General features: G+C 43.2%; 1 protein-coding gene across 1 annotated transcript in view; it reads right to left on the bottom strand.

Moving 5' to 3' along the window:
• LOC148040860 (uncharacterized) overlaps positions 1 to 25,422 on the bottom strand; it is a 216,828-nt gene that overhangs the window by 15,486 nt on the left and 175,920 nt on the right. Inside the window, exons 14-18 of the mRNA XM_087671097.1 lie at positions 12,809 to 13,073; positions 12,426 to 12,734; positions 11,509 to 12,222; positions 10,806 to 10,910; positions 10,464 to 10,628 (exon numbers count right to left, since the gene is read on the bottom strand). Of these exons, the coding sequence (XP_087527223.1) occupies positions 10,464 to 10,628; positions 10,806 to 10,910; positions 11,509 to 12,222; positions 12,426 to 12,734; positions 12,809 to 13,073 (1,558 nt within the window). The remainder of the gene's footprint in view (positions 1 to 10,463; positions 10,629 to 10,805; positions 10,911 to 11,508; positions 12,223 to 12,425; positions 12,735 to 12,808; positions 13,074 to 25,422) is intronic.

The following is a 25,422-nucleotide window of genomic DNA, read 5'->3' as shown; positions in this document are numbered from 1 at the left end:
TTTGATTAATTTGTTGTATAAATCTTCGAAATTATCAGTATTAGTTCAAGCCTAGTGCATATCTTTGTATTTTCAAAGAACAGAACCTTCTAAAGGAAGACCCTTAGAACCCTCAGCAATAATCATCCCTAAGGTAAAATAAATTGATCCATAATTATGAAACAGACAAAGCGGGAATGAGGCTGCCACTCCCAAGGGAGAATATATGCTATCTTCGTGCAAAGAGGCTCCACTATATAGGGTAAGTTCTACAGGCTCTAGTTTATGGCTATCTGCATTTACTTGATACCACAAGCCTCCAATCACAAGATGCCCTGATTCCACCTAGACGAGTGTTGTATTTCTGGGAGTGGCCTCATTACAGGTGGTACCAGAGAATGTCAATTGTACAAGTAAAGGCAAGGTCAGTGCAAACCTTACTTTCAATGCCAACATCTACAATGCTTAAGACTCAGTCTAAATTTGTCTCATAAGGACTGTGATTTGTTAAGAAATCTTGTCATCTAGCAGATTGATAAAGATTCAGGATGGAGATGTAGGACTAGGAGCCTAGCATTGGCCTCACACAAGTGACCATCGCTATTTAGGTCACTCTAGATCCAAGGATGCACTTCTCTCTCAGAAGGACCTAGCAAAATTAAGTGCCCTTTTTACTTTTCATGATCGATCTAAAGCTGGGGAATGCCCACTATCCTATAGACAAAATGAGAAATTTTCAATACAGTTGCACACAAAGGGTAGTGGACCTATAATCCACAAATACAAGGACACTTTGAACCTTCAATGCTAGTTTTAATGTGTATAGGTATTTATTTACCAATTGATAATGCACTGTGGATTGGACGTTTGCTTACATCTCTTTAAGGGACATATTTCAACTTGATATTTTAAGAGCATGAGAGTGGATCAATGGCTGCCATGGCCCATGTTTTGCACTACTCTATGACCACCTAGCTACTCAACCTTACCTAGGAGATGCTGGCCATGGAGTTCGTTGATCAGATGCTCACAACATATTCTTGAAACTTTTGTCACACATACAACTTACCAAGATGCGATGAAGAAGAAGATAGGAAAAGAGAAGAGAGCTTCACTCCTTGTCCCTCACTCTCTCACACACTACCTTTTATACATGGATAGGAAAAGAGAAGAGAAGATAGGAAAAGAGAATAGAGTAGCAAGTTGATGCAAGCTTGAGTGAGCACACACACAAATAGCTTGATCTATTCTTTTTGATCCCTTTTATACATGGATTTAAGAGGTTCCACTCATCTTGGGTAGCCAGTCCACTTTACTGGCCTCATAATTAGCCTTCATTATTTGCATGCTTTCTTGAGGTCTATGAGTCATATTAGGGTGTTGACTGGGATCGGGCTGATGTTCTCGTCTTTCATCATCTCAAAAATGAAGAGATTGAGGCATTGAGTGTACAATTGTCTCGCTACTACTAGCTCTACATTTGGGGCAATCTTGATACATGTGAGTGATTCTGCACTCAGGGCATCATTGGTCTACTTCGTCTTCTTTAGGCTGCTCTTGTCTTTGAGGACTTCCTAAAGATCTAATGTTGTGCCTAAAGAGCGTCCTAGACAGCTCCCCTATTATCACCAGTATGTACCAGCTTCATCATTTAGATACATAGGAGGATCCACCTTGCTTTGTTTGACTTGCTAGGGAGTCATGTAGTTCATTGGCTAGAGCGTCAATTGTGGATGTGGTTCATATGGAGTCCCTTGTGGTGGCTTGTTGAATCTATAATGTATACTTCTCAACCTTGTGTATAACCATTGTATTGCATCTCACTTAGGTTTTGAGTACATGTCTTGTGGGAAACCTATCCTTACTCTTTCTAGTTAAGAAAATGTATCTTTTGGCTTGCCTTAATATGACAACTCGTGATATTTTGACCTTCTAAACAATACAAAAAGTTGGCTACGTCTAGATGGAAGTCCTGAATATTGGTAGTTATGCAAAAATAGTGAGACTTCAAGCCCATAAATTGTGATGTGTGAGTAATAAAGACTTTGCTGACTTCATCCTGAAATAAGTAAAGGAGACAAAGCGCTAGTGACTATTCTCACAATAGACCTATAATTTATCATCTCACAAAGGAAAAGCTTATTCAGTAATTCTCTCCTTGTGATTGTGAGAAGATTGTTATGAGCTCTTGTCATTGCACTTGAGACCTTTCAAAGGCCCTAGAAAGATAAATGCATGCATAAGGGATCTTTATGCCTTGATGAATGAATGAGAAGAAATAAGTGCTTTTTACTACCTGTATGTTAAGTTCGGAGTGGACTATCATTTGAAATCTTGCAAGGAGCAGTTTTTTGTCCTTGGTGATTATTATGCCTTCTATCTCTGCTTGGATCACTCTGGTAATAAGCTAGAAGGATTTCATTGTTGCCCTAGTCGAACACAATCAAGACGGAGCAAAGAAGAGGAGGCACAATTTTCCATCCTCAATTCTGGAACAATGGTGACAAGTTACTGAGACAAAAGCATTCCTTAGCTTGTTCAAGTTCCTTGTCAGGTAGAAAAACCCATTCAAGCGTTTACCTTGGCTAGTGATAAAGTAGGTGTGACTTGAGAGAATATTGTGCTTTGACAAAAGCAAGGACCGCTACTTTAAGACCCTCAGCAATAAACCATGATTGTATGCTATCCCTATCTCAGATTGACATAATGACTCACTGTAACTTGATATATTGCAATGAGTTCTTGTAATTCTACTCTAGGACTGTGGACTATGCTAGGAAGGTGGCCCAACATCACATCCCTTGTGCATAGAAATAGGGAATGGCCGTTCCGGCACAAAGGAATGGATTAATGCGTTTCGGGAGGTCCGAGGCTAGGAAACATTGGCGGAATGTTCCAGCCTATTCCATGTCCCATTCCCTCCCGTTCCGGGCCGTTTCCTAGCCGTTCTAGGGCCGTTCCCAGTTTGGAACGACTGTTCCAGCAATGGAAATTAGAAAAAAAAAAGTCGTTTGTTGGCGCCCGTTTAGGGTCGCGATTTGCTGCCCGACGACTCTCGCCTCTCCTCTCTTGCCTGTGGTGCCTGTCTCGCCTGCTGCTCCCACTTGCCCTGCATATCCCGTCTACCTCGTTTGCTGCTCCTGCTAGCTCCCGCTTGTCCCACCAGCTCCCACTTGCCCCTCCTACTGCTCCCGCCAGCTCTTGCCTGTCCCACCTGCCTCGCTTGTTGCTCCCGCCTGCTCCGCCTCTCCAGCCTGCCCCGCTTGCTTGCTCCCGCTTGCCTCTCTCGCCTGTTTGCCCGCCGCGATCGGGTGAGGAATCTCTTATCAAAAACCGACCAAAGTGTTTCTCTACTCAGTACCAATTTTTGTTCAGTAGGACCATTATCTCCCCCAAATTTGAGGCATTTTGGATCAGTTGTTGGCAGTTGCCCCAAAATTGGTGCTTTCTCAAGGATTGGGGCCCAAATTTGGTTGTAATGTCGCCAAATTTGGGGCATTGAGATCCATCATCCCAGGATCTACAAGAGCCCCCAAATTTGGGGCATTTTGAATCAATCATTGTCCCAAATTTGGGAGCTGAAAATGCGCCAAATTTTGGGGCATTTTCAGCAAGGGAATGCAGGCTAGAATGCCCCAAATTTGTGGCATTTTGAATCAGTCATTGTCCCAAATTTGGGAGCTGAAAATATGACAAATTTTGGCGCATTTTCAGCAAGGGAATGCATGCTCGAATGCCCCAAATTTGTGGTATTTTCAGTAAAAGGAATGCAGGGTAAAGTAGCACCAAAGTTCAGGCATTTTTAGCAAACATTTAATACATGCATGTTGAAATTTTGGTGCAAATTTCTGCAATTTTATTGAACTTTACTGATTATTTGTCACTTTTATATAGATGGCAGCATTGACATCTATGGGATCTTCATCATCCTCAGCAGGTACTTTGTCAAAAACTTGATGAAGTCGAAGCACTACTTGGTCATGGTGGGATGAGGCAGATGCAAGGGTGCCATTGAGAGGTGGAGGGGCTTGCCCTTGGAAATGTAAACTTTGCACTTATGCTTGCACTAGTGGGGCTGATAAAGTGAGAGCCCATCTTCTACATGAGGAGGGGAAAGAGGTGTGTTTTTGCACTAATGTATCAATTGAGAAAAGGCAAGAGTTACTTGACCGCATAGCTACTTCTATGGGGAATTCACATGCCAGGAGGACGCCAAATATAATAGTGGATCCAACAACATGGACTCCAAGGCCAGTAGGGCATGGTGCTTCATGCAGAAGACCACTAGGATTAGTGGCTACACAGTCTTCTCGTGGACCATCAGTGGTAGCAGGTCGTGGTGTTAGACAAAGTTCATTGCACACTTCATGGGAACCAACGAAAAAAGAGGAAACAGATGCAACAGTGGCACACTTTTTTTACCATGACCATATTGCATTCAAATCAGCCAGGTCACCTTATTTTTTAAATATGGTGACAAAGATTGCAGAGTATGGACCCACATATAAGCCCCCTTCATAAAAAAACTATCAAGACTACATTGCTTCAGAAGGAGAAAGCAGCCATAGAGATTGCAACGGTGTTAAGAAATTTTATCTCTCTCGAGCAAGCACCCCATAGTTCTTGACATATCTCACTTGGTAACCCATCAAGGGTTGGGGATTGTTAGGTTTGTTTATCCTTGTGTGTGAATATGCATTGTTGTGTGTAAAAGTGTGTGTTTAGGTTGGTGTTTCTTTTTCTCCAATTTTGACGACTGTCTCTGTTGTTGCTCTTGCTCAATGCGTATGGGAGTAGTGACTGCTTGGAATGAACTGAGCCTCTTCCTCCTCATGTGCATGTGATGTAGACGGCCTTCTTTTTGAGAGGTGTGAATACATTTTACACCACTTAGCATTAAATAAGAGTCAAAGGTGTAGGTGGATACCTCAACCTATATATTCAAGCCCTATCACTTGTACTTTCATCTTACATATCTCATCTATCATATCAATCCTTTTCATTTAGTTTGTGATTAATGGGCAAGAAATGGAGTGACATTGATAGCAGATGGATGGAGTGACACACGCCATAGGTCCATACATGGTATTGTCGCATATTCTCGTGGAGATGTATACTTCATTGGTAGTCATGATGCTTCAGAGACTGGAAAGAGTGCAAATGTATTGCCATCCGAGTTGTGCGAGGTAGTGCAGGTTGTTGGGGTAGAAAATATAGTGCAGTTTGTGGTAGATGGTGAACCTACAAATAGGACAATAGGAAACATTTTAATGGCAATGTATCCACATATCACCTTTAGTCCATGCATGGAGCATTGCTTGAATAACTTGTTGAAGGATATTGGGGACTTGCCATGGATTGCATCTCTTGTTGCGAAAGGCAACAAGACTATCACATTTATATGTAATCATCAGTACTTGCCTACTAAGTTTCGCAACAGAAGTGACAAAGAACTTCTCAAATACTTGGATACACAATTTGCATATAACTTTCTTATGCTTGGTTGATTGCACTATTGCAAAGGTGCAATTAGGGAGCTATTTGCTAGTGATGAGTATGAAAATTGGACTGGGGCTGCCACGACTACTGATGTGTTATGTAATGCATGTCTCTGATAGAGATTTTTGGGATGAGGCGAATCGCACCAACCAAATGGTTGATCCTATTATGCACATGTTGAGGCTTGCAGATGGCATGGATTCATGCATTGGGAAGATCTATAAAGGTATGGATCGCATGATTGAGAGGTTGGAGAGTTTGGAACCAAATACAAACAGGTATAAGCAAATCAAGGAGTTACGCATCAACAGATGGAATGAGAATGACTCTCCTATGCATGCTGCAGCATATGTGCTTGATCTTGAGTTTCAAGGAAAGATGTAAGAAAGAGACCTTGAGGTGGTCAAGGCTTGGAACACATTTCTTGCAAGGCTTTATCTAGCCGTGAAATGCAACACAAAATTAAAAATCAGCTCTCTGTGTATCGGCAAACATTAGGGATGTTTGGTACAGAGGATGCATTAGAGGACATGACAAATATTGGGGCTGCTTTATGGTGGGAGAACTACGGGGCAGAAGCTCTAGAGTTGCAAAGTTTGGCTATTCGTATTCTTAGCCAAACAATTAGCTCTTCTTGTTTAGAGCAACTATGGAGCTCATTCAATCACATTCACTCAAAGAAGAGAATTTGTCTTGGTACAATGAAGACGAATGACGAAGTTTATCTGAGCTCCAATCTTCACTTGCTAGCTCGTACATCAGTTGCAAAGGTTGATTCTTTTATATGTTGGGAAAACGCTGATGATGATGATGATGATGGTGATGGTGATGGTGAGGATGTTCAGCAAGATGAGCATTCAGGCACAATAGACCCATCTTCCATGAATTAGAGCACATAGCTGCTAGCCTTTTGGAACTTAAGAGTATTGACTTGGAAATTGGAGCTCGTGTAACTTGGATCTTTAGACTTTAAAGTTTAGTGCATATTTTGTGTCTTTGCAATGTACACTTGTTGGACTTATGGAACATTCTTGATTACAATGTTGAATCACGAATGCAACAATCCATTGCTGATTACAATGTTTTGAATCTTTATTATTGTTGAAACTTGATTATTATGTCTCTAATTTCACGAATTATGGTTAATATGATATATCTCTCTAGATTCTAACTTCTAAGACTTAAGTATTGATTCTCTCTCTCTCTCTCTTCAGACACAAAGAAGCGGGAATACCTGAGTAGACTAGAAACAGAAATGTATTCCATGTTCTTGGGGCAGGACAGCAAGAGAGCATGGAAAAAGATGCACGAGAACCAGCCACCCCTACAAATCACTAGACCGGATGATTGCCATGGATATGCTTGCACACTCTATGATATTCCTGGCCAAGAGCCTATGCCACTCCCCTCAACCTGAAGACCAGCAATTTGCACATTTTTCACAGAAAAAAGAGTGAGGAATGCCATATGAAAACTGAAAAATGGAAGAGCCCAAGATCATGATGGTTTAGTGGCAGAACACTTCACGCATGCCTGTGATATTCTGGCACCAACGCTGGCTCACATCTTTAATAGGGCAGTTTGTGAGGGATTTCCAATCTGTTGGTCAGACCATATTATTGTGCCGCTCTTTAAGAGTGGAGACCCCACGCTGCCTAGTAACTACCGAACTATCATGATTGGACACATGCTGGCCAAGATATATGGCTCTATCGTGGAACAAGCATTGAGTGAATGGGCCGAGATGCATGGCCTGAGATCAAAAGGCCAAGCTAGCTTCAAGAGGGGATATACAACTCTAGACCATATCTTTACATTGAGGGCAATCATCGAAGAAGGCAAGGCATTCAAGAAAAAGATCTATTGCTATTGCTATTTTGTGGACTTCCACAAGGCCTTTGCTACAGTGCCACGTGCTAGACTCATGAGAAGAATGCAAAACATTGATGTGCCCATAGAGATACAGTGGAGTATCTATGCCTTGTATGAGACGGTAACAGGCAGAGTACGAACACCTGAGGGCATCTCAGATACAGTCAATAGCACCATTGGGGTGAAACAAGGCTGTCCACTTTCACCGACACTATTTGGGCTGTATATAGATGAAACTTCAGAATATGTGGATAGGACTGGTGGGGCCGGAGCCAGCCTAGCTGGAGTGCTGATACCATTACTGCTTTATGCCGATGATATTGTACTTATATCTGACTCGCCTAAGGGACTAAATAGACACTTGGATGCATTATCAGCCTTTTGCAGAGATAGAGATCTTAAGGTGAACCTTGGGAAAACTAAAGTTATGGTATTTAACACTTCAGCTGCTTGGGTGACAAGAGCTGAGCACCAGTTTACTTTTGATGGAGAGCCAGTGGAGATGGTTAGGCAATATGTCTATTTGGGGGTCACATTGAAGGGACCACAGTTCTCTTAGAGAGAGACATCAGAGGCTCGTTTGGCAAAAGCATATGCAGCCTTAGGTGCATTGGAGAGGCAATGTGCTCACATACAATTTCATGAGCTGCGCACCAAACTGTGGCTTTTTGACACCCTGGTTACACCCACACTCCTATATGGGGCAGCTATTTGGGGTCCGAGTCTCTTTCACACAAGGAGACAACCTTTGGGAGACCAGGATGGACCAGAGAAGGAATACTACGACGGATGGGAGCATATGGAAAGACCACTGGTCATGATGATCTCACGTATGATACGAGCGAAGAGCTCAACCCCACATGAGATTATCAGAGCTGAGTTGGGAGGCTCAACCCCACATGAGATTATCAGAGCTGAGTTGGGAGCATCACCCATGGTGGCTGAGGCCTTGGTCCAGGCAGTGACTTTCATACATAGACTATGGGAGCTCCCCCAAGATAGATACCCACGGCTAGCCCTGGCCTCTTCTAGACAACTAGCAGCAAACGGTGACAGACACTATTGGTATGCTCAGATGAGTACATGGATGAGTCTACATGGGCTGCAGATTGACAGACTATCCCCCTTTGACTATAGCCTGGATTGCCCTACACTTGACCTAAGCCGATCAGAGCTAAACCACGTGATGAGAGCAGACATACTGAAGTTAGATACGGAGAAGACCTGGATCCCCCGACCCCCCTCCCCCCATGGCACGAGGATGGCACACTACCAGACCCACTTCCTTCAAGTATCTGAGGATGGTTTCATCACCCGACCCAATCACATGGACACACAGCTGCCTCATGGACTACGCACAGTTATTGGTCAGATCCGCACCTCATCCCACCACCTGAGGATTGAGACAGGCAAATGGGAGGGTATACAGACAGAAGAATGCATATGCCCACTATGCGACAGAGAGCCAAAGACAGAGGAACACTACATCTGCCGATGCACTGTATATTATGACATACGAGGTAGATACCACTGTCTGTTTCGAGAGGGTTTTGGACCCCTGAGATGGATCATACAGTTTGAGGATCAAAGATGCTTGGGATTTTTCCTCTTGGAGCTCCAAAGGCGCAGAGCAACAATTCTACGGAGTAGGAGGCTCCCACAGCTCGGCTCACATAGATAGAGAGCAGTCACTGACTTTTTCACTAATACACAACAGAGTATGGCAGATACCACTACTACTGCCACAGCTTACAGGAGTACATCATCATTGGACCTCATCTTCTGTAGGTGTCCCTTTGGATAGAGCAGTCGCACTTAGCCAGTCTAGGCGCCCACGTCCACCTGGACGAAGGCCTAGACATCCACACCACAGACAAATTAAAGCCATCATTGAGCGCCACAAGAGATAGATGCTGAGATGCCTCAGCCATGCAGAGATACACCTCCCTAGAGAACAGACATATCATTGATGGAGAGTTTTCCTTTCTCTACTCTCACTTTCAGATCACTGACATGTTTCCCTTTTATAGGACACTATTTCATTCTTTTTCAGTCTTATAGGCATGTTTTTCATCTTTTGCTCATTCCAGATGAGAAACACACCATCATTGTATGTACTGCTTTGGTCTCATAGGCCACATTGGCCTTTTAGAGACGTTAGTATACTCTCTCTCTCTCTCTCTCTCTCTCTCTCTATATATATATATATATATATATATATATATATATATATATACATGTATATATATATATATATATATGTATATATATATATATATATATATTCCATTCCCTCCGTTCCCGTTCCCGTTCCCTGTTCCTGGTAACTATGCCCTTGTGGCCTTTGTAAGAATTTTAGCAGGTGAAGAGCTGTCTCTGAAAGTTACCCATGCCAAATCAAGGAATGTGACATGTTAGTGAGAAATATCGTAGCTTGACATAAGTTTCTAACCCTAATCACTTCCCAGCCTAGACTTGTCAAGACAAGGACATCCGGAGCTTTTCATGGGGAAATGGATGTAACACACCCAACTTTCCATAGCCAAATTGTATAATTGTTCACAGACTTCATCTTGAATACATCCGTCAACTCAGTTTTAGGTCGCCTTTGTGCAGATAACATGCAGATGTCAGGGTCTTCCATAAGAGAGATGAAACCATTACAGTCTTCCTTCTATTTGTAAAGCATAAAGCAGCCGGCAAGGAATTCTCACCTATGTGCTATTCTACACTATGCACATTGTCCTACTACTGTGTGCTATAGTTATTAATCAACAGGACACTTTTTGGGAGAAAGATAAGAATGCTCATGGAAGGTTCAATGTGTAAATAAGTTGAGTTTTCATGACCTTCAACTTTAACACTACTATAAATCATTTTGATATGGAAGTCCGTTACAGGGATGCTTTGTACTTTGAATTTTGAGTCGGAATATTTTGTTCCAAGGGGTATTATTAACAAAAAAATTCTGTTCTTTGAGAAAAAAACCACTAATATAAATCAAGTCTAACCATCACAGATACAAAATATACTAAGCATCACAATTGCCAATTATCTAATATTGACAACATGAAATTTGTAAAGCAGTTCATGGTTCCCAAGCCCTTTTATACCTCCAAGGTTATGTCTTCATTAGGCATTAGTGTCCCAGAACTTGGAAGACAACAGAAAGCTGAGAAATCACGTATGCTAGCAAAGTCACTAAAGCTCAGTTCAGGTTTGATGATTTCCCATGCACAAGGCACTTTTCCTGAATTGTGTAACTGCATGTACATCATCTGCATATACATGTTTATGGGCTTTTAAGATCTATCAACCAAAATATCCGCATTTATCAAACAAAAATAATCAAAGTATGCACTTGTTACTAGTGAGGAGTGAGAGAGTTTCTGAAAATCAATCTTAGGCAATGTGTTCCATGGCTTTTTTTTGGTATTATAAGCAGTGCACCTAACCTTACAACAGCCATATTGGACTGATCCAAAGTCAAGCCAGTCAGTTGAAAATTCCAATATAGGTCTTGTGACATTAGCCCTCAACAATAACACTGAACGTGGTGCCTGCAACCCAAAGCAATGAATGATGTAGTCCACATTCTTTATCAGAAGCAAAAACAGATATTGAAACATGAAGCCTTATTGAATTCACCTGCAACAATACTTGCTAGATAATGCATCCCATGCATGTTTACAAAATTTCACCAGAGAAACTGCACTCAGGTGAAATTATTCTCCTACTATATGTAGAGGAAACTCAGACAGGCAGTAGGACATAATAAATGAACACACAGGCAGACAGAAAAAAGAGAATTATGCCCCTTACAATGCTAAATGTGTCCTTCAGTGAAAATGGGCTAGGGACCAGGTATTTATGAAAGCTGAGCTGATTTTTATACATGTGACTGCTGTGTATTGCTACTAACGAACGATTGGTCAATCAAGGTAGCAAGTTCAAACACTTAAAGGAATCCTTTACTTGCTTTTGTTTTCCAAAGGGAAATGCTAGTGGTCTATGAGTGGTAACATGAAAAAGCAACAATCAGTTTTGAAGCATAGGGTCCCATGAATTGAAAAATGTTCAGTAGACTGCATAAACATACACCTGACTTGTGTTATTCTCCTTTACTATTAAACAAGCTCAAGGAAGGTCAACCCAAACCTCTTTGATATAAAGTGGAAGGATGGCTTCAATCTGCCCTGCTGCAAATTTGGAATGGTCAGTTTTTAGCATAATATTGAGTTCCACCGGTTTACTATTCGTCCCTGTAGAAAGCCTCATTTTTTGTTCAGGTTCTAGGAAGAAACCTGTGCCTTTTATGTTTGCCTTCTCTCCTCTAAAACAAACAGGAAGTACTCCCCTATTGGTGATTTGGATCACTTTTTGTTGAGACGCCCCTAGAATAACATCTCCAAAATCACAAAGATATTTGTTGAGAAGCAGTTTCTCAATCTCTGAAAATTTTCTCTCAGAAGTATGGTAATCTTTGGGCTTTTCTTCTGGTGTTTCAAGGTCTGGAGAAGAAAATACTGCTGAGGTTGCCTGGTACTTTTTCTCTTCCTCAGCAAGGCTATGAATAAGTAGTAATCTATCAACTTCAGCATCAACCTGCTCGATTGTAAATTCTCTGTTTGCTTCCACTTTTCCTTCTGGTGATTTCTCATCTGCAGCATTATTTTCTTGCCTCTCAAGAGAATTCTCATCAAGTATTGTGGATGCAGGCTTCACATCCAAACATGACATTGACAAATTTTCCATAGCCTTGCTAACTGTTGAAAGAAAGTTGTGATTCCTTATACGTGGAAGATCTAGTGAAAGATATGGATAAACACCTTCTCCAATTATGAAGATTTCATGCGGTACAAAATGCGATATCTGTACAGAAGCAGCAAATAAATGCAAGAATTAACTAGGTGAAAAAGACATCAAATCTTCCTGACAGTCATTTCAGCTCTAAAGATGAACCTTTTTAAAGAATCTATGAGCTTATCTGCAATAATCTAGAATTATATTTTGAAAGCAAAGCCAGAACAGACGAATGTAGTTGGTCCTTTGGATCCAGAGTGCCCTTTCCATACCTGCAGTTCGATCATCTTTCTGTACTTAACAGGTATCACAGCGCATGCCAAGACAGCAAATACCTCTTTCTGACCAGGGTCTAGAGTTCCACACAATGGGGATACCATAAGTAAAGGGCTTGACTCAAAAGGAGGTAAAGTTATCTGAAAATTCAGAGGAATTTTCCCAATGTTTGTAATAGAAAAACTTTTGTCTGTGCTCTTGTTAAAATGTTGAGAACCAAAGTCTAACATTGTGTGGCTCAAGTTATAGTTTATTGAACCAGATTCAGCTTCCAAAGTTATGAAATACTTTGGTCCTCCTTCCACCTGAAACATACAACCATCATGTCAGATTAAAAGCAAACACCACACCGGAAGCTACAATGGATGGAAAGAATTACCTCACATATGGCTGTAGCAGTACACTGATAACCTGGGTAAGCAAAAAAGGAAAATTGCACTGTGTCCACTTCACCAGGATTCAAACAACCTCGAATAGGCAGGATGTCAAATATTTGATTTGGCAAATGTTTGGCCTGTGAAGCTTTTGATTCTATGAAGATACCCTCATTATCATCCAAAAAGGACCAATGATAATAAGCAGCAAGATTGCTGTCATTTTTGAGGTGCATATGGAGACGCTTGAAAGTATTTTCAATCACACAACTGGAAGGGAAACACTTTTAGAGATCTCAAAAAGCTTGTCAGAAGAATATTTCTAAGATGAACAACAATTATACTTATACAAATACAAATCTCTACAGTGGTTACTGAAACCAAAGACTTTGCACATACAAATCTATACAAAGCTGTTTAGAGAAAACAGAGACTGTCAAATTGATACCCATAGTCTGAGAAGAAAATTCACGAAAATGTTAAATGATTTCTATCTCAAAGACCTTGAAATACCTATCCATAGCAATATCAGGGCAAGAAGGCAGAGACAGACGCCATGAAGAAACCTAAAGCAGAACACATATACCACATGGGAGCTGTCCTTCACACAGAGGCAGGAGATAGGGTTGATTTAAGGAGTGCACCAAAGAGCCTAGAAACTCTTAGGCAACAAGTGAGGAGGCAGAAAAGCAGATCTGTGTAGGCTCATCCAAATTGTCATTTCTGAAAACCAGCAGTTCTTCTTGCCCTCTGCTGATAGTTGTCTAGATGAAGTTGGTGCCAATCTGAAGTATCTATCCAAAAAGTCATTGCCTTGAAGAGTGCCTCCATGACTATAGGTGCTGCCCCAACTCTGCTCTGACAATGGGATGTGCAGTGAAGGGCTTACCCCTGATCATATGTGCCATCATCATGATCAATGGCCTTTCCATGCTATCCTAGCCATCATAATAATCTCTCTCTGTTTTGGTCTAATCAATGAGTGGGCTAAGATGCTTGTGGTAAAAGTTGCAGCCCCATACCTCTACTCCATATAATAGTTTACATGTGACTAAGATGTCAAACAACCATAGTTTGGGGCAAGGCTCTTGGAACTCTAGAAATGAAATGATAAATTATGGTCTGCAAAAGGCCAAAATGACCTATGAGACCATGAGTTACAATCATGTGTATGATGGTACAATTGTCTGAGCAAGATATGTAGCACAAAGCTAATAAGAAGGAAACTAACTAAGGCTATGTCTAAACTAAAGCTAATAATAATATCTCATGTGGGTATGGAGGGCCTTGCTCTAGCCCAAGAGATAATCTCCTGTATCCACCTATGAAGGTGTCATCGGTGGCTATGTTGAGGCCTAGGACGTCTAGATTAGCTAAGTTGAACAGCTCGATCAATTAACAGTCCTTGTCTATTTGTGAACTCTAAGAGAGTCTCAAATGTGGACTGGGGCTATAATTGTACTAAGGTCTGCTCTGTGTCTCCATTGCAACAAAGAAGTTTGCGAGCTGCCTTTGCGAAGGGTCTCAGCGTCCTGGAGCAGCTATACTCTTGAGGAGCATGTCACGAAGTCATCGTATCTCAAGCAGGAAGAGGCCAAGGCATTGCAGATTGGTAAAGTCCATGATTCGGGATAGTGGTTCAAATCCATCTATAAACAGACAGTGGAAACAGCCACAGACCTCATAATAAGCTGGCAGTGGCAAATGTAATGCTCCTTTGTCTCTCGCTCTAATGGCATATCTGGCATATGCACTCCTTTGGTGGGATGGACCTATATTTGCTAGTCTCAATCTCTGACTGACATGAGGAGGTGTGTAGTTGACCAATAGTACATTTAATCCCATGTGAAAGGTAGGTGTCCGTGTATCTTGGGCAAACAATAAACCCATATTCTGTAGTATGAAGAAAATGCTCATGGCAAAAAGCCAACTTTGTTCCTAGCTCCTGTACTGGCATCAACCATGTCCGTGTGATATCCAACTGGGTAAGATCCATCCTAATGATCCTGCGAATCTCTGACCTACTCAAATCAAAAGCTCGTGTATCAAGGGAGTACTGGAAGGGAGGTACCATGTCTGTGCTAAAGCCATGTAGCTCAAACTAGGTTGACATCTGTGCACACCAACATGAAGTATCACCCTCTTGGGCAAGCTGTCTGGAGGACTCAAGAGCCAACCATGTATACCTATATCTCAGCAAGTCCCATAGGCTATGTATGTATGTGACAGATCCGGTAAGGGCCTCTACCACAATCGGTGTAGCTGCTACTCAACTCTAATGATCTCATGTGGAATTGAGACCTTACATTTGATCTTGGATATCATGGACAGTAGGGGTCTCTCCATCAACTTCCATCCGTCATAAGTGTGCCTTGATCTGCTATGGTGGTCAAGGCTAGGCCCCCATATCTGTACTCCATAGAGTAGGGTGGATGTAACCAATGTATCGAATAGCCATAGCTTGTGCGGGGTTCCTAGAATTGTACCTATGAGCACATCCTCTCCAAATGCCCTACTGAAATGTTTTCCATGAGTTAGTCTAGTGTCTACTACCTCTAGCATAGAAAAGGTGGGCTCTGTGAATAAGACTCCTATGTATGTATAAGAATCCACATACTCAACCTCCTATCCATATGTGAGTTTAGGGGCTGATCTCTTAACCCACTATGGTATAGTATGAAATATCATCACCTTGGTTCTACAAAGGTTTATTGAAAGCCCATTATCTAGTGCATAGGAGTGTAATGCATCCAAGTGTCTCTGTAGTCCCTCTCAAGAATCCACAATCAACACAAGTCATCTGCATACAGTAGGAGAGGTATCTAGGTGCCACCTAGTGGAGCTCCCCTATCTCCTCCCTATGAATTATAATTAGCAATTCCATCAATGTACATACCAAATAATGTTGGCGAGAGGGGGCAGCCCTACTTCACCCCAATGGTGGAGTGAATAGGTGTTGAAAGGCCCTTAGGTGTCCGTACTCTGCCCACAACCCTCTCATATAGCGCCAAAATACCCCAACTCAGCTCTTTTAGTACTCCCATGGCATACAATTGGTGTATCAACCTATATCTTGACACTGTCAAAGGCTTTGCGGATGTCCACAAAGCAGTAGTAAGTCCATCGGCCATGGGTCTTTCCCTCCTCAACAATTGCTTGGAGTGTGAGGATGTGATGCAATGTGGAGAAGCCTCTTCTAAAGCCGTTTGTCCGTGCACCCACGCGAGAGAGAAATGAAATGAAATGATATATCAACGTCCACAAGAGGCCAAAATGACCTATGAGACCATGAGTTAGAATCATGTGTATGATGGTACAACTATCTAGGCAAAATATGTAGCACAAAGCAAAATACGAAAGGAAACTAACTATGGCTATGTGTAAAACATGGAGCTCTGTCTAATATCAATGAGCTCCAAATGATACAATCTCATGCGGATATGGAGGGCCTAGGTCTAGCCTGAGCAATAATCCCCTATATCTGCCTATGGAGGTAACGTTGGTGTCTGTGTCGAGGCCCAGGATGTCTAGATTGGCTAAGATGAACGGCTCGATCAATCAGTACTCCTTGTCTGTGTGTGGACTGTGGCAACGAGAGAGGCTCTCGTGTGAACTGTGGCTGTAATTGTATTGAAGTCTTTTGGGTCTCCTTTGCAAAGAAGTCTGTGAGCTGCCTCTGTGAAGGGCCTCGATGTCTTGGTGCAGCTGTACTCCTGGGGCGCATATCACGAAGCCGTCGTATCTTGAGAAGAAAGAGGCCAAGGCATCGCTGATCGGTAAAATCCATGACTCTGGATAGTGGTCCAAATCCGTCTCTAAAGAGACAGTGGAAACGACTGCGGATCTCATAATATGCTGGGCAGCGGCAGATATAATGGATTGGCATATTTGACATATGCACTCCTCTAGTGGGATGGATCTATATCTACCAGTCTCAATCTCTAGCTGATGTGAGGAGGTGCGCAACTGGCCAATAGTACATCTGATCCCATGGGAAAGGTGGGTGTCCATGTATCTCAGGCAAACAATAAATCCATCATCTGTAGTATGGAGGAAATACTCCTGGTAGAAAGCCATCTTTGTCCCTAGCTCTTGCCCTCTCAACCATGTCTTACTTATATCCAACTGGGTAAGATCCATCCTAATGATCTTGCAAATCTCTGACCTGCTCAGATCAAGAGATGGTACATCAAGAGAGTACTGGAAGGGGGGTAACTTGTCCATGCTAAAGCCATGCAGCTCAAACCAGGCCGACATTTGTGCATACCAATATGAAGTATCACCCTCTCTGGTAAGCTGCCTGGAGAGAGAGTATATTAACGTCTCTAAGGCCAATGTGGCCTATGAGACCAAAGCACATACAATGATGGTGTATTTCTCATCTGGAACAAGAAAAGATGAAAAACATGCCTATAAGACTGAAAAGTGATAGTATCCTATAAAAAGAAAACACATCGATGATCTAAAAGTGAAAGTAGAAAAAGGAAACTCTCCATCAATGAGTTGTCTATCCTCTAAGGAGATATATCTCTACAAGGCTGAGGCGTCTCGGCATTTGTCTCCTAGCACATTGACTCTTGAGTGCCCCAAGTGTTGCATCTCCTCGTGCCAAACATGCTTTTGATGCTCCTCTCAAGGAAAAACATGGGCCAGAGAAGGTGATTCCCAAATAGATATTTTCCCTCACACGCTCCACTATCTCCCCCAAATGTGAACTGGTACACAGATCCAGTTATCCATGCTACTGATACTAAAGACCATGATTTTGGTCTTCCTAAGGTTCACTGTGAGGTCTTTGTCTCTACAAAAGATGTGCAAAGCATCGAGGTGGTGCTGCACCCTCCGGTGAATCTAAAATGAGAACAATATTATCTGCATACAATAATATCGGTATCGATACCCCTACTAGGCTAGCTCCTCCTTGGTCAATGTAATCAAACACTTCATCTATGTATAAACCAAACAATGTGGGTGAAAGTGGGCATCCTTGTTTCACTCCTGTGGTATTGTCAATCCTCTTTGATAGCCCTCTAGGTGCCTATACATGACGTGTCATTGTCTCATATAATGCATAAATATCCCATTGTATATCTCCTGGTACTCCATTATCCTGCAACCTTTGTATGATGCATGTACTAGGCACTATATCAAAAGCTTTACGGAAGTCTACAAAGCAGCAATAGATCCTCATCTCACCCTCCTCAATAATGGCTTTGAGTGTGAGGATATGGTCTAGAATGGTATATGTGCATCAGAAACCTGCATGTCCTTGTGCTCTCTTGCCTTGCATCTCAGCCCACTCACTGAGTTCATGCTCCAATATAGATCCATTTATCTTGGCCAAAGTATCACTGATCATGAAAGCCCTGTAGTTGCTAGGGATTAGAGGATCACAACTCATAAATAGTGGAATTATAGTAATATTTGACTGGCTCACAAGGAAGCCTTCACATACTGCTCTATTGAACATATGTGCTTGTATGGGTGCTAGTATGTTGCAAGCATGTGAGAAATGTTTTGCCACTAGCCCATCCTCATCGTATGCCCTCCCATTTTGTAATCTATAAATCACATCCTTAACCATTTTCCAGGTGAAGAGAGACCACTGTGTTGGCCTACAGGTGTGTAGGGGCTGCACAAATGGTTGTCATGGTGGCAGGTCATATAGCTGTCTCCCATAGTCAAGTCAAGCATTTGGTGTTGTAATCTGTATGGGGGGGTTGTCTTTCGTGAAATATATTCCATGCACTCTTGCTATCCTGTCCCAAAAATAGCTTATATATCTCTGCTTCTGCTTTTGCCAAGCAATCTTGTGTCAAAAGATGACGTACTAGCGAGACAGTAGAGTTTGCGAGGAGGAACACGAAGTGAACTCGGCAAACACTAAGAAGAGAAGAGGAGATAGAAGAAACTCTGATGAATTGAATGATGAAGATTTGAATCATGGAGTGAATGTGATACAAGGAAACAAGGGTGCCGTAGCACAAGGAAGATGATGAAGACAGCCACGAACCACAAACCGCAATGTCCTCCTAAAGGGGTATGAGGGCAGTGGAGAGGCTAGAGAGAAGAGGTGACAAACTGAATGAATCACTTGTGAAAAATGAGTGACAGAGATAGCCTATGAATAGGCAAGAGACTGTCTATGGTGGCGCCCAGAGGGAGGGCGCTGATTGTCTAGGGTGGTGCCCCACTATGGGTGCCTAGCCTCTTTTTGGGACTATCCATTGTGAAACCCTAAACACAAAACGCGAAACCCTAAACGCAATATGCAGGATACAAAACTGCGGGTGAAGGGTTTCTCAACACCTCCTCTTAGGCTCAAAAAGGGGAAGAAGAGAAGAGTGAGGTGGAGATGCAATAGTACATGCAATAGTACATGTTGAAGAATGCGCATGCAACAGGTGCCACTTGGACAATGTCCCTCATGAAAAGAATGTTTACTTGCGCAAGGGCCCTAGTACAAAGATGATGAAAACATGCAGTGCATAGGAGGAATGTCAGAATTTGTGTGGTGCCAAGAACCATAAGGATATGTCCGTGCTCGAGCTCGAGAGTTGGCTCCATGCTGACCAAGGGACAAAGAAGATCCACTGTTGAATTTGATAATACCACTTGAACGGAGGATAGTCAGGAGACTAGATGAGCTGTAGAACCCGAAACTCAACCTTGGGAGAGAAGCCGCTAGCTCCATAACTCCATGCTGCAAGGAATACAAGGGCCCATCCTCCAAGTCACTGCTGAAGACCCAAGGGTCCCGATTTAGGTAGGTCCTCTAGATCCTGGTTAGGAGTAGAGGAAATGACTGCTCAAAGGAGAGCACTCCTTGAAAGTGAAAGGTGGCGGTGTGTGAAAAACTTCATGGCACATAGGGTCCATCTCCAAATCAGAAGGAGTAGAAGTAGAAGCCCACTTTGAAGCTGAAGAAGAACTGGAAGCCCCCTTTGAGGGTGAAGTAAGAAAATCCCCCTCAGAATCCCAGTCTGACAAAGAAAGGGAATCCAACCACTCATGGCTCACCAACTGCGAAGCATCTGATGATGAAGGAAGTGCCGCTGGTCGTGCCGAAGAAGGTATATGGGGCTCGGAAGAAGAAGTTGGAAAGCACCCGGAAGTGGCCTCTCAAACCTGAGTGGAAGAGGGTGGAGAAGAAAGAGGCTCGGGATGAGCCAAGGGTAGGGAACAATTGTGGGCTTTCAGGAGAGTGGACTGTGGAGGAGATGTGGGCCATGGAAGCCATAGTACTTGAAAGTGGGTGGGGAAAACCTTTGCGCAGTGAGGTAGTCTCCAAGAGGGCTTATCGCCTCATAAGGCCTTAGAGCTTCCATGTGCTCGAAAGGACTTAGTGCGCATCGGTTGTGGCTTATTTCCTTGAGCACAATACTCTGACAGCTGATGCAGAACGATCTTTGTGGCCCAGAAAGGAGAGGTGGCACAGGAAGTGCTAGGTGGGAGACATATATATTCCGGGGGGGTGGGAAGCAAAGGTCAAAGTCAGCAAGCATTGGTGGTGTGTCCAGTGATGCCAAAATAGAAGCACCCAATAGATTGGCCATCTGTTGTTGGTAAAGCCACAGGTATCAGTGTGCCTTGCTGAAGAAGAAAGAGGTCAGCCATGAACCACAAACCACGAACCATGAACCACAACCACAAACCACAAACCACGAACCACGAACCACGAACCGCAATATCCACCTCAAGGGGTGTGAGGGCAGTGTGAAGCACAAACCGCAAGGGGTGGGAGGGCAGTGGAAGGATTGGAACTGAGCTACCAGCTGGGAACGAAACTTGCAGCACTCGGGGATGAGCCGTCAGCAGTCATGGAGGAGCCACCAGTTGTCAAATGCAAGGTAGATTGATGGTCAAAGAGAGAGAATGTTGCTGCTAGATGTTGCATGGATGAAATGCAGGCTGAAAAGGCAAGGGGAGGTGCTGTCAAAGGTTGCTTAGCTGAAACGCAGCAGGGGGTAGGTGCTGGAATAATGCCAAGTGCAGCGAAAGAGCTGCCAGCAATAAACGCAGAAAAGGGGAGGTGGAGGCGGCAGCAGAACCTTGAACACAGGCTGGAAAACACCAAATGTAGGAGGGAGCAACCACCAGTTAGGGTGTTAATGCAACGGAAGAAGAAAAGAAGTGGATGCCAAACCCACCACCGGTCTTTGCCTTCACTGGAGTGGAGGATCTTTGCCACTGTTTGAGCAGATCCAGTTCTGATACCATGTCAAAAGACGACGTACTAGTGAGACAATAGGGTTTGCGGGGAGGAACGCGGGTGAACTCGGCAAACACTGAGAAGAGAAGAGAAGAGAGAAGAAAATGTGATGAATGGAATGATGAAGATCTGAATCATGGACTGAATGTGATACAAGGGAACAAGGGTGCTGTAGCACAAGGAAGATGATGAAGACAACCACGAACCACGAACTGCAATGTCCTCCTAAAGAGGTGTGAGCGCAGTGGAGAGGCTGGAGAGAAGAGGTAATGGACTAAATGAATTAGCCCCGTGAAGAATGAGTGACAGAGGCAACTTATAAATAAGCAAGAGACTGTCTAGGGCGATAATAAGAACATACAAGGCATTATGGTCTCTTAGGGAAACGATAATAAGAACATACAAGATTTAGACCAAATGGATACTTTCAAAGGTTTAACCACTCAGAACTATGCCAATTGGTCTCTCAGATACCTTAAAGTTTCGGGTGTCTGGTATCAACATTGGTGAGCCTATCAAGTAGTCCACAATACTTGCCCCTTCTTTGTGATTCCAACATGTCAATTGTCAGATCCTGGCCATTGTAGTAGACCATTAAAGATGGCTAGTCTATGCACACTTTCCAAAGCCAATAGATGAGTCCCATAGGTACTCACTTCTTTATCACAAGCTCTCTTGCATAGGCCTATTTTATCTATGTCAATCTCTTTGAACGTGGCATTATTATGCATATAAAAGTCACTCTGTTTGTCTCCAATGCGTGCATTGAAATCTCCCACTAATAATATGTCCCCAACGCTAGCATATCTCATGATATTCTTGAAAAGTACATCAAAGGGAGATCCATCCTGTGTAACATAGGTTGAGTTTGGAAGAGGGGGGTAGCATATTGCAATGAATATATCCCATAGTCTTCTAGTGTATATCCTAATCCATAAGTATCATGCATCATCTTCTCTCTTCATTACCTACACTATTACCTTTGAGGTCTTCCCGATATAGTATGGCCACAGCTCCAGGACCCGTAGTGCTTCCTGGTTTTCTAGTTGCTGGATGAAATGCACTTTCCCACTTGTATCCCCGCACGTCTGGTAGTTGGCCACCTTTACATTGGTGTGTTTTTGTGTATATGGCTATGTCTATGTTTGTGAAGCTATATCTTCGAAGTAACTAGCATCTAAGCATAAGGCTCAATTACAATTCCATATTGACATCCGAAGTGTCTCATAGGCCTCATACCATCATGCAATCTTTTTGTCATTGATGATGACTCATCCATCCCTATAAACAGCCCATTTTTCCTCTTTGTGAGCCTCCAATACTTTGGGCATGTGTTCTCTGCTATGTGCTATCTGTGCTAGGGTAAAATACTCATCCAAATATATCTTCTCACCTTTGAGGGCTCTCCTCTTAGAGAGGAATGCCTTTTTTTCTCAATGATCCCAAAGCGAAGAATTAAGACCTCGGATTTAGAGTCCTTTTTCCCCACTCTCCAAGCACTGACTATAGGTATATCTGAAGCCCCAATTTTATCGGCAAGTGTCTTAGCATCTTCTTGGGGCTGCTCATCTCCTCCCATCCTACTATCCGTACATGCAAAACCCTAGCCTATCTCCTAGTTTCTCCTTCCAAAGTAGCATTCATTACTTCAGTCTTATTCACTGATGTTCCATTATTCTTTTTAACTACCTCAATCCATGGGCTGGCCTCTTCTCTCTGCTTCTGTGTTGTTCTTTTCCACTTCTGCCCATGAGTGAACCTCCCCTCTTTCTCTTTTTGTGGTTCTTCTTGCACATTTATTTCTTTTTTCTTAAATATATTCAAGGAAACTACCACTTTCTGCTTTTTATTTTTCAGCGCGTGCATTTCGGACAACAAATGTGCCTACAATTGATTCTTAATATGCATTTCTACTTTTTGATTTACTATTCATTCGGCCTTGACTTGCTATTCTAGTATTTCGTTTTCCAATTCTTGTCTCATAATTCGTGTTTTAGAGCGAATCATGAGATGAATTTCTTTGTACTTTCTTTCATTCATGGTGCGTGAGGTCTTTCCATGCTTGGGGAGATGGTTGGCCCTAGGGCTATACGTCTTGTACCGTGTGCTCTTAGAAGGCGTGTTGAACGTAAATTCCATGGACAGTTGTGTTAGTTCTTGATCAGATTCGTCTCCCAAATATTCATTTTCCATGGTTTGACGCTTACGTTTGTCCGCATTATCCATCTCTCACACACTCTGTGCAAAGCCACTCAGCTTGTACTTTGTATTTGTCAAATCAGAGCCATGTCTGTGATTCCTGCAAATTTTCAGGGTTTCCCTAACCCCCTCATTAAATTTTGCAAGCCTAGTAATCTTAAACAAGGCCAAATGCCTTCAAACTGTTTACAGTCACTGCAGAATACAAGTTGTAGCCCCAGCTACTGCATTAGTGCATACTCCAAGGCATGACCAAAGTCAATGCATCATTGCCTAGTCCACAGTTCAGTGCATCAGTACATTCACCCAGGTCTACATTCATGTCATTCTGAGTACATTCATGTCATATCAATCTGAGTACATCTGCAATCTCAGTACATTGACTCAGGTCTGCATTCATGTCAGTTGGCACAGCATGTCAGGATTCTGAGCACATTTATGTCAGTATGCACAGCGCAACAGTCACTCCTGTGTGTTTCATCCAGTACTCCTGCATCAGTGCATTCATTGCATTCACTGCAGAGAGAGCATACATCACTTCTCACGACAGGTATTCCTCATGACAGGTACATCGCTGCATCAATACATTGCTCACGACCAATACTTCTCACGCCAGGTACGTTCCTGCTCATGACAGGTACTCATCACGACAGGTATGCCAGCGAGCGAGAGAGAGAGAGAGAGAGAGGTGTGTCGCGGAAGGCTATGAAGGAGCTTGATCTGAAGCCACCTCACCCCTGTTCCTGTTCTGCTGCTATCTGACTGATGAGATCACCAGCAGACTGACGACTTGCTTCAGGGACAACCTGCTTGACTGACGAATTGCAGGCTGACAACCTGCACAGAGGGTTTGAAGGCACATCGTGAGGTCTGCTGCACAGTTGCAGTCCAGCACAGCCTGACTGCATAATAGGTGCAGTCTACACGCAGGGTCTGAAGACAGAGACAGGTTCTACACAGACTTTTGAGACAGCCAGTCAGGGTTGAGAACAGATCTTGTAACCAGCACAGACACAGAGAGAGAGAGAGAGAGAGAGAGAGATCCATCGCGGGCTGTCACACAGAACAGTAACATCTGTCAAGAACCATACCCGCAGGGTTTTCAGCTATGGTGTACTAGCCGCCCTGTGCCCTCTCGACTGCCCACCCTGTGCCTAAGCCCTGTCGCCCAACTGACCTGTGCCGGATAGCCCCTGCCCCTTTCCTCTTCAAGTTGTTGTGGGTATCTGCGCCTTCTGCACAGGGAGCTGGCCTGTGACACTGGGACTGGCGGCCTGCTTCACGGCTTGAAGGCTGTCTGTCCTGCTGTTCATGGCTACCCGAGGCTGGGCTCATAGCGTGCACGTCGGTGAAGCCTCCTGCATATTATCAGCCCAAATTCCTGGTTGTTTGTGTGCTACTTGAGTATTTTCGCCATGCAACCGAACATGAAGAAGGTGCCAATTGGTATTGATGCGGCTTTTCTTGACTAGCATATAGGGCATGGGGATGATAAAGATTTGGCGGAATCGGATGGGGACTTGTTGGCTGAGAATTCTGGGTAGTTGATGGATGGGGATGAGATGGGAAAACGAAGATGTTGGTTGATGAACCAGTTTTATGTGCTCCGACTTTGCCTCAACAAGATGTTCATGCTTCCTGCAAAGACTGATGGGTCTTTTGAGGTTATGCTTGCCACTGCCAACAATCTTTTGTCAGATTATGTTCATGCCAATGAGGGTAAAGCGAGCTCTTTACTGAAAGGGGATCAAGTGGTTGATGTCATGGGAACTGACCTGGTTCTACAATAGATTGCTGCTTTCCATGAGAGGGCAGCCATCTTTTCCTTTACAAGAAGGATTCCTTTGATTACTAGGATTCATGCTCGGCTGCAATTCGTGCTTGCCAGTGTTGATGCGAGTCAAGATGATGTTTCAGGGAAAATGCACACCCCTCTTGTTGAAGAGATTTATGATGGACCGAGAGGGTTTTTTGAGGTCCTTTTTCGTTCCCCGGATGTGCGTGCTTGCAATATGCAAAGTATTCCTTTGTTCATGGACGGTCAGCTAGTACATATGGTCCCATGGAAGCCCATGGCTGAGTTTCAGGAGGTGCTTAGATAGGCATGCCCAATTTGGGTGAAGGTGGTTGATTTTCCTGAACATCTTTGACGATTTCTTCCTTCGGTTTTGAGAACCCTTGGTGACGTTTTGGTGGAGCTCCCATTGG

Source organism: Lygodium microphyllum, chromosome 1, assembly GCF_053477565.2.
Source record: "Lygodium microphyllum isolate KBCC chromosome 1, Lygodium_microphyllum_v1.1.10, whole genome shotgun sequence".
Lineage (NCBI taxonomy): Eukaryota > Viridiplantae > Streptophyta > Polypodiopsida > Schizaeales > Lygodiaceae > Lygodium > Lygodium microphyllum.
This window is presented reverse-complemented; position numbering and strand designations above follow the sequence as displayed.